Source organism: Alligator mississippiensis, chromosome 2, assembly GCF_030867095.1.
Source record: "Alligator mississippiensis isolate rAllMis1 chromosome 2, rAllMis1, whole genome shotgun sequence".
Taxonomy (NCBI): Eukaryota; Metazoa; Chordata; order Crocodylia; family Alligatoridae; genus Alligator; species Alligator mississippiensis.
In genome coordinates this window covers 39,907,534-39,923,124 of record NC_081825.1, presented here as the reverse complement: position 1 = coordinate 39,923,124, position 15,591 = coordinate 39,907,534, and the positions used below count along the sequence as shown (strand labels likewise).

The window sequence follows — 15,591 nt, the reverse complement described above, 5'->3', positions numbered from 1 at the left end:
GAGATGCTCAAAAAAAAAAAAAAAAATCATGGATCAGAGGACCCAAGGGAAAGTAGGGGAGAAGATTTCAAGAAAACATTGTGATGCAATATCAAGGAAGATGAGGATGTAAAACAGGGGTGTCCAACCTTTTTGAATGTGGGGCCAGATCACAAACTTTTTAAATCACCCAGTGGGCCGGCGACCCAAACTGAACAGCCTCACTCGGGGGGGGGGGGGGGGGGGGGGTAGGAAATCACTCAAGTGTCTTCTAACTTGTCACATTCTCAGCTGCAATTTCTAGGCAGGGAAGTGTCCCAAGAGTTCCCCCACCCCAACTTTGTATAATTGAGATCCTCCACCTCCAACCCTTCCAGTAAAAATGGCAGAGGGTGGGGGCAGGAAATCCATAAGAGGTAGTCAGGTGGAAAGCAGCAAGAAAACCACCTATGGAGGTTGCTGGGAGTCTCCGGGGCTGGCACGGATACCAGCTGCAGCCCCAGCCCCAGCTCTGGTGCTGGGAGAGTGGCAGTGGCATAGGCCACACCGCTGGAGCAGACATGGGGGGCAGTGCCCACATGCTGCCCAGGGTCTGGGGGACTTCTAGGAATGGAGGGTTTCCCCTCCTCCCTCAGTATGAGCTCTGTGCGCTGTGGGGCGGGGGGGGTGTTTTACCCAATCCTCAGTGTGCACAGGCTCCTGGGTGGGACTTTTGGGGGTCTCTGGGATGACCTCCCTAGCCCAGTGTCAGCTCTCCCTACAGTGCTGGGGTGGGGGGGCTGCAAGTGAATTCTTGCTGCCCTTCGGGTTTTACCCGCTCCCCTAAGCCTGCCTGGGACCCCGCTGCAGCTATGTGGGGTTTCATGGGGGTTTCCCTTCCCCCCAATGCAAGGCTTCCCTTGCAGGTTCCGCAGAGCAGAGCTGGCATTGCTGCCTGTAATGCAGTCGTGGGGTGGGGAGATTGGTTCCCTGGTTCCTGCATTTGCATCCTCTTTTCCCATCCTGGTGGTGTGTTTTGAATAAATAAAAAAAATAAAACCTATACAGACAAAGATGCTTATTTTTATTTTCACAGACTCAATATTTCACGGACTTAACACAGACATTGGATTTATGACACATTACAACCTGCCAGACCCCACCTTTTACGTTCTTCTTTTTCCCCAACCTCTCCTCCCTATTTGTTCTGCCTTTTGTCTTCCTGATTTCCTCCTTTTCCTTTTTGTTTGAGAGCCTCTCTCACCTTGTACTATTATTACTGTCCTGTTTCCCTTAGGCCTTTTCCCCCCTGCTTTCCTCCCCCTCTTCCCTGTTTTACTTTTGTTTTTTTTTTAATTTTGACCTATTTTCTTTTCCATGACTTGCTGTCACTCTTTCTCCATCCCTCTTTGCTCTTTTGCCGTCTCCTATTTATTCATTTTTCACTGACGGCTTCTTTCCACCCGTCTATCACTACTGTCTCTCCTTGGGACAGCGGCAGCAGAACCCAGCTCACTGATGAGCCCGGCCCCACGGGGGAAAGCAGATCCCCTCCCCTCCCCGCCGGCTGGGGCCTGCGGGCTGGCCCTGTCTGCCTCGCCTCACCACTGCCCCGCCGCCGGTGGCTTTGTGCTCTGCAGCACCGGTGCCGCCAGCAGCTCCGTGCTCCATGGAGGCGGCGCCACCGCCTCGGGCAAGATAAAATGGCTTGGTGGGCCACAAGGCGGCCCACGGGCCATATGCTGGACAAGCCTGATGTAAAATAAGGGTTCCAAGCTTTGGATAAGAGGCTGCTCAAGGCTCTCTCAGCCATGTCAGTGGAGTACAGCAAAAGGAAGCAGGACTTCAGAGTTTCTACGCTGGAATTAGAAGGCAAAACTTTCAGACAATGATGACAACTGGTACATTCAATGAAGTTAGAAATAAAGGGGAGAAAGCAGTAGTTGTCAAGGCAAGTGAGAGCACAAGGATTATTTTTTATCTTGAAAAGATCTGAGCGAGCAGGCACTGTGAGAGGAAAAACCTGAAGAGAAATGTTAATGAGAAAAATAAGGGAGAAGAGTGTGAGCATGAGAAAAGGAACTGCAAGGAAATTTGGTAAAACTTGAAATAATAAATTTCAGTGTTGAAAAACTGTACAGGCTCGAGACATGGGGGACTTTTTCCTGATGAATGTAGCAGCCTGTCACTTTTAAGTACATCAGGTTTATTATTCAGTAACATTAACTAACACTTTCTGGAAAATTTACACTATAATTTTATGAAAGTTCCTAATCATTATAAACTGAAAAGATAGACCTTTAAATCTGAACTGAAATAGTCACCTCCCTGAACCTGCAGACCAACTACTACAGTTCCAAATGCTATTGCTCCCAACTGCCAAGCAGCAATAGTGTGAAAATAAGTTTTGTCAATAAACAAGACGTGAGTCAGTTTCTCCACTGTTATTCAAAATTCAGGCCCTAATTTAATGGAGAAATTTAGCAGACTTTCTTGGTATCATCTTGGAGAGATGCTTTCTGAATTGGGCCCCAGTGAGTAGTACCATAACGTATCGTTTGAGGTAAACTCCATTCTGCTGCTTGGAAAGGTGGAGGCAGACACTGGACCTCTTCACAAGGAGCACACCTGCCTCACCTCTCAAAAAAACTGCAAAAATACATTCTCCTCTTCCAGTAGGAAGATCACCATTTAGAACAAAAATACCACTCTTAATAATTAAAAAGGCAAAATATAAGAGACTTGTTAAACAACCCTAACAGACAGCACAGTAAATGTGACTCAGCGACGTCTACAATAAAGGTTTTACTGTATGGGACTACACAAATATGAAAATCTTTAATATTTTTATACTATGGTAAAATATTATGCTGCTTTTAAAGTTTCCAATCCTTTAAGAACCTTATAGATAGGGTTAGAAACTACATGAAATCTGGGGAAGTCATTCCCCATTTTTACATAATCCATTACAGTAACCAATTCTCCAAACTACATTGCATCCCACAGGAAAATGCAGGCAGGCAGCATGGTAGAAAGCACCCACCATAGCTAAGTCTATGGCAGGAGGGGGGGCAGGGCAGGGGGAAAGAGGGACATGACCCTTGACATGTCACCTATGGCACTGTCTATGCCCACACACACCCACCCCACACACTGGTGGGGGCTGGGGCCTGGGGGCAGCAGGGCTGGGGAGGGTGGGGGGCAGTGGCTTGGGGGTGAGGAACAATGGTAGGGGCAAAAGCAGAGCACTGCTTCTGCTGCTTGGTGCCACAAAGTAGTGGGGGGGACAGCCTCAGCTAGACCAGTGTCCTGGTGAGCGAAGGGGATAGGGGGAGCTCTGATTTTCCATGACAGAAAAACCAAAATCAAATGCCAAAATATATATGCATTTAGAACAGTGTTGAGCAAAATGTGACCCACAAGGCCATTCTATCCAGGCAGCGTGGCCCCTAAAAAATTTAGAAAATTAATATTAATCTGCCCTGGGCTGCCTGTCATGTGGCCCTCGATGGCTTGCCGAGACTCAGCAAGCCGCCTCTGCCCAAAATAACTGCCTGCTCCTGATTTAGAATTTATTTTATTATAACGACTGAAGTACTGGTAGGCTTCCAAACTGTTTTAAAATTGTAAGTATATCAGTAAAACATTGTTCAACATCAGTTCAACTGATACCTATACCTACACACATACACACACACACGTAGTGTTTTCATTTTAATCATGGAAAAAACACAAATTTGGGGGTTTTTTAATAAGAGAATTTGGGATTTTTTATCAGAGATTTTTATAAACAAGGAAAACCAGGATCCCTGGTCATAAGCTGTGTGTTTTTACTAACAAATCAACCAAGAGTTAAAATTGGCATTAATATCAAACCCTGGAAAGTGCTTTGAGATGTGCGTGAAAAAGATACTAAAAACTAAACATTATTGGGATTCATTGTCACCAAAGCTAAACACAGATTACCTGTCCTAAATGCATCTTAAGTTTATTTTGTATTAGGAAGATAACAAATAATCTTATAATTGTTATATTTAGAAAATCTTCTCTTCTGCTGCATGGACTAGAAACATGTTTTTCCCCTAAAAGAAAGGCTTAAATTCTGCTACCCAACTCTTCAACTACAGAATCATGGAAAACATGTGGCCTTAAATATATCTTTAACTTGTTTTACATATTTATAATGTTGATAAGTCAGGGCTGTAAATATCTCTTTTATAGTCCATAAAACACTTCTAGGGCATGTACCCATAAGTGTGGATGCGCATTATGTGGTACTGAACTACACACCACACATCAAGGTGTTTCCCTCGCCACTACTTTGTGGACCCGGGGGCGGGAGGAGAGGGGGAAGGCCCCCAGGACTCCAGGTAAGGCTGCTGGGGCCAGCACACTTGCTGGCCCCAGCCTTTCATACCCCACCTGGGGTAACCTGCTGCATGCCCAAGCACATGTGGCACAGGTATTCCCTGGGGACAAGCAGCATCAGTACAAGGTGTGCCCCTGCTATTCGACCCGAGGGAAATACGTTCCTGCTCAGCTGGACACACCCCTAGTTTGTATAGTTAGGATTAAATAGAGGTTTGACAAACCATCATTTAGACTTTTAAGATGGGAAAGATATGTCTAAAAATGTACACGTTTGACAGAAATATACTCCTTTAAAAGAATTTATTTTCAGTAGGTAGGTTAACCAGAGCAACAATGAAATTACAGAAGATGAGCAGAGAAAGAAATAGATGGCTCTTATACCTTAATCCAGGGGTTTTCAACCTTTTTTAAGGAGTGTACTCCTTCTGGAGGTAGCAGCCCGACACATAGCGGGGAGCGGATGGAGAGACTTCCACAAAGCAGCAACAGCCCCCTCATGTGAGCTCCCCGCCATGTCTGGCCAGCCAGGTGGCGCCTGTGCTGCCTGCAGAGGACAGCCACAGCCCTCATGCCCCCCACCCCCAGCCCTGGTCCTGGATGGTGGCACTCTGTCCCCACCTGCCCACATGTACCCCCAGTTGACAACCCCTGCCTTAATCATTCACAGGAACTGGGCTGGAAAGTACTTAATTGATTTTACACACACAGAGCTGTAGACCCAACCAGTTATTTTGGTTAACTACTCCACTAATTCCCTGTGTGTCCTGTTATAAAATTCATGTTGGGATTTAAAAGCTGAGTTGTGATTGGGAAAGATATTTTCAGTACATATCTAAAAAATGTTAGATACAAGACTGCCAGTTCACTTCCACCAACCATGGTGTGTCAAGGAAAAAAAGTCCAGGATGCAAAAAGTTTAGGTATTGTCAAAAGAAATTATGAACATCATGGAGCTCAGAACTGAGCTGGCAACAAGATATTTCTTTAAAGAATGAAGTAGTATTGGCAATCACCATTGGAAGACAGTACAACAGATTAATATTTTTCAACTCATCAATGCTCTATTTATTTACCAGAAGGCTTAGGAATGGAAAAAAGAATCAGCTTCTCAATATAATGGCCTTGTTTTATTTTTATTCCTCCAGCTTGTTACTGCATTTAACAGAACTGCCATACTTTTGCCTGTGAGAGAGCACTATTACATAAAAGAAAAAGCAAATAATGTATGCAGATTAAACTCTAGAGAGGAATGGAAATGGATACTGTTTTTGTACCACACCAGCACATTTCTTATGCTCATAAATTCTGTTCCTAAGGACTTCCATAAAAGCAGTAACATCCTTTTTGCTAACACTGTACAATGAAAGCTATTAAAACAGATTATACATTCATCCCTTTCAGTTTTCCACTAACATGATCCATTTTTTTCTTCATCATAAAAGCAAAAGGCCAAGTATTTCGATGCCTTTTGCGTCTAAAAGTTTCTAGCAGGTGAAATAAAACACTGGACCAACTTGTCCATAACAGCACAACAAGGAGGAAATATTACCCACCAGACAGAATGCAGTCAAAAGTGTCTGGAGACTTTAACACATCTTTGCATATAATTTTGGCAAGTCACAACTCTTCTGTGCCACAGTTTTCCTATGTGTAAAATATGAAGTAAATTGATACTTATGGCTGAAAAAAAATGTCACTGAATAAGTTAAGTATAATTTGTTCTCTTAGGCTAGACTTTAGAATGTTCAACAACGACAAAAAAAAATAAAACTTGGCTTGAAAATATTCATGTCATTCTGCAGTCTCCATTTTAGTCCTCCACAGATGACAAAATTGATGTACTTTCTAACTACTTTTGGGTAGAAGCAGAAGGAAACAGAGAAGTTTACTCAGTTTCACATACTGTTCTAATGAGCTAGACATAGTCAGTCTTATGCAGTGTCCCAATCCAACCTTAACAGCTGTCTATGAAACAAATTTCATCAAGTTCCACTCTGATGTTGAAGCTCTTGCAATCTGCCAAAGTGCTGCATGCCAGAAAAATACAGGTACAGCACAGGTGGAACTTTAATGTAAAAAAAGGGAGACCAAAACTTCCAGAATAACCATGTAACAGAATAACACAAACAAAGACATGGTAATGAACAGGGATCTGGCTTTTCTCGTTTTAACGAGAAAAACTCAGGAAACGGGTGGTTTTCCCTTTGTAGGATGGCAGAGTTCCAGTCTGCAAAGGGATGGAGGCAGTGGGACGGTCAGTAGGAGGCACCATATGCACATGGACATGTACACACCAACATGGTTGCCAGGCAGCCTGGAGAGCAGCTCTCACAAATAAGTCGGGGGGGGGGGGGCGGGCAAATGAAGCGCTCATAGTGAAGGAGGGAGGGAGTTGGGCAGGGCTAGAACTGCTACCCAGCCCAAGTGATGCATGGGGCTTGAGGCCCGAGGCTGGAATGCACGGCTGTAGGGCCTGAGCAGGGAGCGGGACAGGGCTGCAGGCAGCTCATATGGGGGGCAGTGAATGGGGCTTGCTCCCTGCCACCGCACACACTCTTAAGTGGGGCATGTGCCCCCTAAATTGATACACAGCCCAGGTGCGGGCTAGCTGCTGCGGGCTCAGGCTCCCTGCCCTGCTGCCCCACCCCCTGGGGCCCAGCCAGCAGGAACTGTCACAGCAGGGCAGAACAGGGTGGGGAAGCTTGATGCTGTCATGGCGATCCACCCCCTGCCCACCCAACAGCAGTGGGGGTGGCAGCGCAGAGAGCATGGGTTCACAGCAGTGGCACCTGACCCTGCTCTGCTGCACTGGGTCCTGCCCACCAAGCTGCAGAGACCCTGGCAGGTGGGCAGCAGGCCAGGGAATCCCAAACCCACAACCCATACCCGCCCTGTGCACAAATCTGGGAGGCACATGCCCCCCATGTCTCCCTGGCAGTGCCTGCAGTGGCAGGGAGCTGCCCCCAGCTCCCAGCCCGCACTTGCCCCCACCAAGGGGTCCGCTCCAGCCATGCCGCCTGTGGGTAAGGGGGAGCCAGACTCTGTGCTCTGCTCCCCTGCAGCAGCCACCTCCCATAGGCAGCAGCCAGGGCTCAGGTGCTGCTGCAAGCAGCACGACTGTAGACCTGGGTCCCCTCTGGCACAGCTGGCGGGCTGCAGGTGGGACTGAGGGGCAATGGGTGGGGAGTGAGGGGCAATGGCATGGGCAGGGCACCAGCATATCAGGGGTGCTCAGGGCCACAAAGCGGGGGGGAGGGGAGGGATGGAACATGTCACAGCCACAGTGGACCTGCACCCTGGTGAGCAAAGGGCCTGTGTCCTGATTTTCCATGATAAAAAACCCAAAAGGAAACACCAAAATTTATAGGTATTTAGAATTTATTATAGTGATCAAGGCACTGGTAGACTTCCAAACTGCTTAAAAATGTTAAGTATATCAGTAAAACATTGTGTTCAACAGATACCTATGTATATAGTGGCATTTCATTTTAAAAATCACAGAAAAACATAGATTTGGGGGGTTTAAAACAGAGAATCTGTGATTTTTAATCAAAAAATTTGCAATTTTTAAACAGAGAAAACCAGGATCCCTGGCAGGAAAACTAAAAATGAACTCCACCTAAGGATGAGGATTATAGATGGATGTATTTGATGACTAATAACAATTGTAAATAATTGGACAAGCAATGAAGACACTCTGATGTAGGACACATTGTGCACATGACCCCTCAGATGCACACACTTATGAATCTGTCCTCCCCAAAACTGTACATGAAATAACTGAAGTTAAGGAAATAACAGAGTCTTAATCTCCAGCTGTGTGTTTAAAAAACAACTGCTTGCCATCTTAGTTTGTCCTCAACTAGACTTACATATATTCGCTCAACTCTTTGTGCTACCTAAACATTTAAACTCTAATAACTATTAGATCACCAGCAACAAGGTTTCAAAGCTGGTTTTGTTCAAGCCAGTACACTGAATACAAAAGCTATAATAATTCAAAATGCGTATTTTATGACAAAAAAAGTGTGCGCTGAAATTTAGAAGTACAGATTAGTTATTACTTCAAATATATAATCACATCTCAAAGCAAAGACAAAAGAGAAGAGGGTTCTTCCTTCTATATAAAAGCTGAACGCAAGGAAAACACTGGGCAGCTAATAATGTTTAGTTACTAGAAATTGCATGTCTTTTCTCCACAAAGACATGTTTGTTTAGTTTTAATTGTGTAATACTGAAGGGCACTGTTGTTTAAGTTAACAAGAAAGAGCATTAAAGGCTAGTCTAAACTACAAAGATATTAAAGAATCAGTTAGCAAGCAGGTTGCTAGAGCCACAGTTTCAATATAGACCAGGATGAATTATTCCAAGCTCAGGTCAATTAATTATGTTCTAATGACAACATGATTCTGAATACAGTATGTCCTGACTCTACCAGCCAAAGTAATTTTCAATATAGCATCACCTAATTTTGCTTTCACAGTGAAGATTTCTTATAGTAAAGTGCTATAATGAAGCATGCCTTTACAGTATATAAAATAGAACACCAGCTTCATCAAGGCTGATAATTACTATCAATTATTTCTATAAAAAGAAACACTCTAAAGCCTGGCTATAGTCAGAAGTATGTGCAAAAAAAAAAAAAAAAAAGCTTCCTCAATCAATAGACTTGTCACCCTCTAGGCATTCAAATTTTTTTCTGCTTACTTAGAGTATTAGAGTGTAAAAAGGACTCTATTTGGCTCTGTCACATTACTAACTAATTTCTAATTGCAGACTCTATTATTCATTTTTTTTGTAGAATGAAGTCATGTTAAAGTTATACACTACATTCTGTATCTGAAAGACAAGAAATTCCATGATGTAATAACTGAGAATAAACAACCACAAAGGCAATTTTTTTTTGGGAGAAGGAAATATATTTTAGAACATGTTACTAACTGTCCCACAAAAATGTAAATATTTCTGCATGAAACAACGAACTGCTTAAGTAATTCTGGAAACATCTCCAATACAAATTCATATTTACTGTTTCAATTTTCAGCTGAATATAAACTATATTGAGGCTCTTGCAGGGAATTAATCATTTCTTCCTCAAATAAATATACCAGCTATTAAATAGATGCTGTCTTGTTTCTTGCCTACTAGGCTCTAGACCAGGGGTGGCTAACCTTCAGCACATGTGCCACAAGTGGCAAGGACAGACTGGGTATATGGCAGGCAGCAGATAAGGGAAGGGGCAGGCAGCACAAATGTAGATAAGTCAAGGAGCAGAAAGCAGAGCAGGGGAAGGGGATTGGGCAAGGGAAGGGAATCAGAATAGCCCTCCAAGAGGGTGCATGACAATATGTGGCATGCATGCCAAAAAAGACTAGCCCCTGAATGCTCATCTTGAGGAACAGTGTGACTTTTTTGCCCCACAGACATGGCAGGACCTGGCCCAACCACCCAGAGGAAGCTGGGAGGGTAGCCCACCCTGATCCAGCTGCAAGCAGGGGAAGGGGGCATGGCTCTGCCCTGATGTGCTCCCCCCTCCCCACCCCCACCACATGGCTTGGGAATTTGGCAATGCAGGAGGGGTGGCAGTGTTAATTGTCACTAATCCCCCTCACCCTACCACTAAAATGTTCTGACCTGTGGGAAGCCCTAGAGGATGGATGCAATGGTTCCACCAGCTGGGGGTTGAGCACCCCAGTCTAAACAGATATCTCATTCTTCTGCAACATTTGATACTATTGCAATTATGCTTTAGAATCATTATTCATTTTGACATCTATATGGAAAACTTAAAATTAATTTCTTATTATTGTATTGTGCTGTTAAATTAGACTTCTATTAAAAATGCACACACTTAAAACTCATGTCAAATTTTGATGACAGACTGAGTATTCACCCTGATGCCGAGACTGGTGACACTTGCTTTTTGCTCCTGACTTAACGGAGAAAAAATGTAAGTGCCAACTATATTTAAGTTTAAAACATTACAACTGTTTCATATTAATTAAAAAAAAATTTAATTTCACTACCTGAAAATCTCCACTTACAGATTCTAGTATATCTATTCTTGAGAGTCAATGAATCACTACATTACAGTAACATGGAGGTCAACTAACCAAGTACTTACCATTAACTCCAAAGGATTTAAGTTAAAGAGTACCCTAATACAGCAAGGGGTCCTACAATCTTAATATTTGGTTAACTTTGGTCTCAAAATGATTTCGGGTTTTACACCTAGTGAAGAAAATTCGTAAATTCTATGATAACCAAGAACGATGTAACAGTTGGACAGACCACATTATTTATGATGTTTATATTAAGCACACTTTAGAATATCTAAATCAGGGGTGGCAAGGCCATTCTATCCAGCCTGTGGGGCCCCTAAAAGTTTAGAAAATTAATATTCATTTGCCCTTGGTTCCTAGGAACCAAGGGCAAAAGGACCCAGGGGAAGCCCAGTGGGCTCCCACAACAGCAGGGCCCCCCCGGCCCCGACCCCCCAGCCAGGGCTTCTGGCCCAGGACCACTGGCTGCCCAGTAACTGCACCTTGAGCCTTTACTTATCTGCTTATGTCTTCACACCCCATGACAGCCAAAGAATCTCACATCACCCTCATTAAGAATCACCATGCTAATGACTTGGAAGTTAAAGCTGCATGAGCCAAAAGCATTTGCTCATTTGTCTTTGAGTTTAGAAAAACTCATTATGTGCACATGTACAATAATATTCATAGTTATACTATTACTCAAGTAGCAATAACCATAATGTTTAAACTATGCTAATAAGGAAATTACTCCCCAGAGTTCCTCTCCTTCAACAACATCCCTATGTCCTCATTTCTTCTTCCTCCTGTTGAGCACCACAATCCACTCACCAAAGACTATAGCCAAAGTACAGAATTAGTACTCTATACTCATTCTGCTTGACCAGCTAATTATCTTTAAACAGAATCAGTTATATTCCTCTGGAAATCCTGTCCTTCCCACTCCCATCCTTTTTGGCTTATGTGATTCCATCTATTTCAGGTCCTAATCCTCAATCCAATTCTTCAGTCTGTCTTTTCATGGCTTCCTGCCTCTCCTCCAACTTTCTGCCCTTGATCCCACTGTCTTCTCCCTCTACACCTTATTTGTGGGAAATTTAATCTGTATAAACAATTCAACTAAAATATCTAGGCTGAAAACTTAGACCTTGCCCTGCCTACACCTGCCTCCTATCCAAACTCAAACCTCAACCTAGTTTTATGGAAAAGAGCCATCAGCTGAATCTCAACATAGCCAAAGCAGAGCACTTAATCTTCAACCAGAAGCTCCAGCTGTTTCTTCCTTTCTCCACTTGACCACCACCACTAATCAAATCTCAGTTCAGACTTACCTAGATTCTGCTATAGAGACTCCTTTATCTGTCCAGATCCTGATGATTCTTTCTGCCTTCCTTTTTAAAACTTGGCTTTTGTATGCATCACACAGCTAGGCTCTCTTGCATCACAATTATTCCAAAATCCTTTACACTGGTCTTGACAAATGCAAGCCTGCACATATTTATTCTGAAAGCTGAAGCAAAAGTAATTTCCCTGTGCCACTACTTTGTCATCTCTATTTGTATCACATACCAGCTACCTTCCTTATTTCTACTGCATAACAAACACTGGGCATTTTGAGGCCCTTCACAATCTATCTTCACCTTACTATCCTTCATTCACTGTTAAAACACAGAACCTCACCTCCAGTCAGCTGATTATACCAGTCTTCTTTACCCACTTGTTAAAATTTTAAAAAGGTACCTTTGTATTTCTCCCATGCTGCCGCCAACAGCTACACACAAAATTTACAAACCTGATCAGGCTCCCCCAAAACCCTCCTTTTCCTTACTGTCTATAAGCAACAGGCTGCCTATCATTCTGTCCAATGCCATCTCACCAGCTCCCCATATCCCCCTCCCCCCCCATATGACTACATTAATTTTTGGTTTCTTGTCGTATATTTAGACAACATGCTCTTTGGGGCAGGGACCTTCACATAGTTCTGTTTGCACAGTTCTGAGTACAATGGAGTCCTGATCCATAACAAGGTGATTTAAGGGTTCATAATTCCAGAGTTGTTAGGGGCTGGAAGGAACCTTATAGATCACTGGGTCCAGTCCCCCTGCACTTGGGCAGGAAAGACTGCTGGGATCATACATAATAAATCTAAATCTCTCATGGGCCTTATATAAAAGCTGTATACCTATGCATTTTTCAACACAGGTAAGCCTATGATAAAAGAATATTCCATCAGCAAACTGGGTGAAGGTCACAGTGCCAGAAATACAACTTCTATAGCCAGGTATTACTGTTACTAGTCCTTTCAGATTACTGGAACAAGACAATAGGTTTATCAGGCTTATGTACTGCAATTTAGTTTTAACAACTAGTTTTCATGAAAAGATAATATTCCAACATTCACCTCCCAGCAATTACAAAGCATCACTTATACGCTTCATCTAGAAATTTCATGATTGCTAGAAAGTGCATGCAAGCAACAAAAACAGCATGCAACCCTTGGTTACTACATTAACAGATTTATTTTATTTTTAATTCTAAACTGTTTTCTACCCTGTTTTCTAAGATCGTGAGTGAAAATTAACTACACTAGAATGAAGAGAGGTTTTACTACTGTGAAAAATGCCAGTTACTAAAAGAAAACAGGGTATCACATTGCTAATCCAAAACCTAAGTACACTAAAAACACAAAAAAACCCCCAAAACCACTGAATAAAATAAAAACCATACCCGTTAATACATTTTAGCACATCTTTTCAAGGTTCTCTATGTTTTAGGTGATTAACTAATTCAAGATCTGAGGTTAGAATTATGACTCCTCCCTCTCTTTTTACAGGATTTAACCAATTTGAAAATGCTAAACAATAGTTGTATTGTTAGAATTGAAACACAGAGAAACTTCCACCCTTACATTAAAACACAACATATTTTCTATTCCTTTGTTGTTAGTGTGTTTCTCTCATTCGTAAGTTCATTAATTAGTCAAAAATTAAAATGCATCTCCTGGAAAAAACAGATGGGATGTCACGGAGAACATTTCTGTCCCAATCAATAAGCAAAACGAATAAAACTCAAGCACAGAGGCAATTAAGTGACCAGAAACTGGAATAAAATTAACATGCAACCCATGTAAGGCAAACTTTTAGAAACACCATTATGTCTTACTCCCCCAACTCTAGAACTCTAAATAGTGTACTCCACAGATTGCAACACACAAGACTTGCTGTTTTAAAGAAGGTTTAAGCAGCCAAAATAAGCAACAGCAGCAAGTGCCTTTTGAACTCGAATAAAATCAGGCAACAGTTTAACGCTTGCTTTTGACAACCATGAAACAAGAAACTAACAAGTGCTAAGGCCAAAACAAAACAAGAAAATACCATAATGCCGCCACCTCCATAAGAACAAAAGCAACCACCACCAACTCCACCCCACCCCCAAATAGGCTTGGCTCTGTGCTATAACCACAGAGCCAAGCCTAGAGACTACGTAATCCCACGGGGAGAAAAAATCACAGATGCGATGTGAAGGCAGGATATTTAGCCAAACGTGCAAAAAACACCCCCCTCCTCCCCCCCACGCCTAGAATTATTTTCAGCCACCAGGATTTTGTTTCAATCAAGCAGGTGGGGAGGAGGCAAGGCCTACTGCTGCCCTAGCAGCCCCAATCCCCTTAGGGACCAGGCCGGGGGGGGGGGGGGAACTACCCAGCGAGACTAAAGATTAGGAACAGGCTGCAAGCAGGGTTCAGGATAATTTGGGATACCAAGAAGATGCCCACACTCAGCAGTAACACAGCAGGTGACACGGCACGTTGGGGCTCGCGCTCTCTCATTCTCCCTGGCCCGCAGGGGGCATCTGGAAGGACACCGTGCGGGAGAGCCGAGGGGTGCTGCGCGGGCGGGAGCTGCAGCGCGGCCCTGACAGCAGCCGCAGCCGGGCCCCGGGGGTGCAGGGGAAGAGGAACATCTCGCTTCCCGCGCCAGGGAGCAGTGCCCTCCCTGCCGAGCCCCACGCCGCTCGCGTAGCCACGCTGCGGTGCGTGGGGGACTCAACTTCTCCCGGGACATTGCCCGGGAGCCTTTGGGGGGGACTCTGCCGGCAGCCAGAGAGAAGCGCCCTCAGGGCAGCATGGAGCCAGGCACTGTCCCGGCACGGAGCTGCCCCAGCAGCACGGGGCGGGCGCAGGCCGAGCGCTCCCGGGCGAGCGGGCGCGGCCTCGGGCAGGGGGCGCCTCGGCCGGGGCGTCCGCCCGGGGGGTTCTCGGCCCCCGGGGCCGCGGCCCGGGGCGTCCCGCCGGGGAAGCGGCCGAAGGGGCCCAGCCGCCCGGGAGGAGCGGGGCGGAACGGGGAGCGAGGGCGGGGCAGGCGGTGGAGCCCCGGCGGGCACGGGCGGGGGCCTCGGGCGGCGCGGTGCGGCGAAGCCTCCGCACTTACCCTGTCACAACAGGCGCCATCTTCCACAAACTCTCGCCAAAACTCCTAGTCTCGCGAGAGCGCGGCGGCCCTGCCGGAGAGCGCGCGTGCGTGGGCCCATAGAGCGCACACGCGGAGCGCGCACCACCCCCCGCGCGCCGGGCTCTCCCAGTGTCAGTCAGACACAACAGCAGCAGGCGTGGGAACCTGCCCGAGTCTCGCGAGAATGCCGGCGCCGAAGGGAAGAGGAGATGGTGCGTCTCGCGAGAGGAGCGCGAGGGGGATTCCCTGTCGGCGGCGGAGTCTAGGCTCGGAAACTTCCTGCGCCTTGGGGGCGGGAGAAACCATCCCGGGCGGGAGGGGTCTGCGCAGAGCACGGGGGACGCGCCCATTCGCCGGGGGGACGCGCCTCGGAGCACAAAGTGGGCGGCGTGGGGTGGGGCCGGGCCGTAGTTTCCTGTGGTGGGCGCGTGGGGCCGGGTCTCACCCGGCGCCCCACCCGCCAGGCTTGGGGCAGGCGTACCCGCCCGCAGCGCAGAGGGCGAGGGCAACCAGCAGGGAGAACTCAGCTGCCAGCACCTGCAGGCCAAGGGGTTTGCCCTCGAATGGACAGCAACTGCTACGGGCACGTGGCCCCCGGGACCGAGATGAGCGGGTTTCCGGCTGTGGCCGTGGGGGAAGGAGGGGCAGGTGGAAAATGAGGCCGTGATAAAATGGAAGACCGCTGGGCTAAAAAAGAAACCCCCCAAAAAGTGATTTAAAAGTAAAACTGGTCTTAGGACAGCCTCTGTGAAGGCCTCCTCTGGATGCTG

General features: G+C 45.8%; 1 protein-coding gene across 3 annotated transcripts in view; it reads right to left on the bottom strand.

Moving 5' to 3' along the window:
- The window catches only part of RBPJ (recombination signal binding protein for immunoglobulin kappa J region), a 109,155-nt gene extending 94,247 nt beyond the window's left edge, over positions 1-14,908 (bottom strand). For 2 of the 3 annotated variants that reach the window (XM_006260434.4, XM_059721616.1), the window contains exon 1: positions 14,801-14,898. Coding sequence is in view for 1 of the 3 variants with exons in the window: in XM_006260435.4 (XP_006260497.1) it covers positions 14,801-14,820 (20 nt within the window). In the remaining 2 variants the exon portion in view is untranslated. Of the gene's footprint in view, positions 1-14,800 lie in introns of all 3 variants that reach the window. The other variant, XM_006260435.4, reaches the window with a different exon arrangement.
- Between the last annotated feature and the right edge of the window lie 683 nt (positions 14,909-15,591).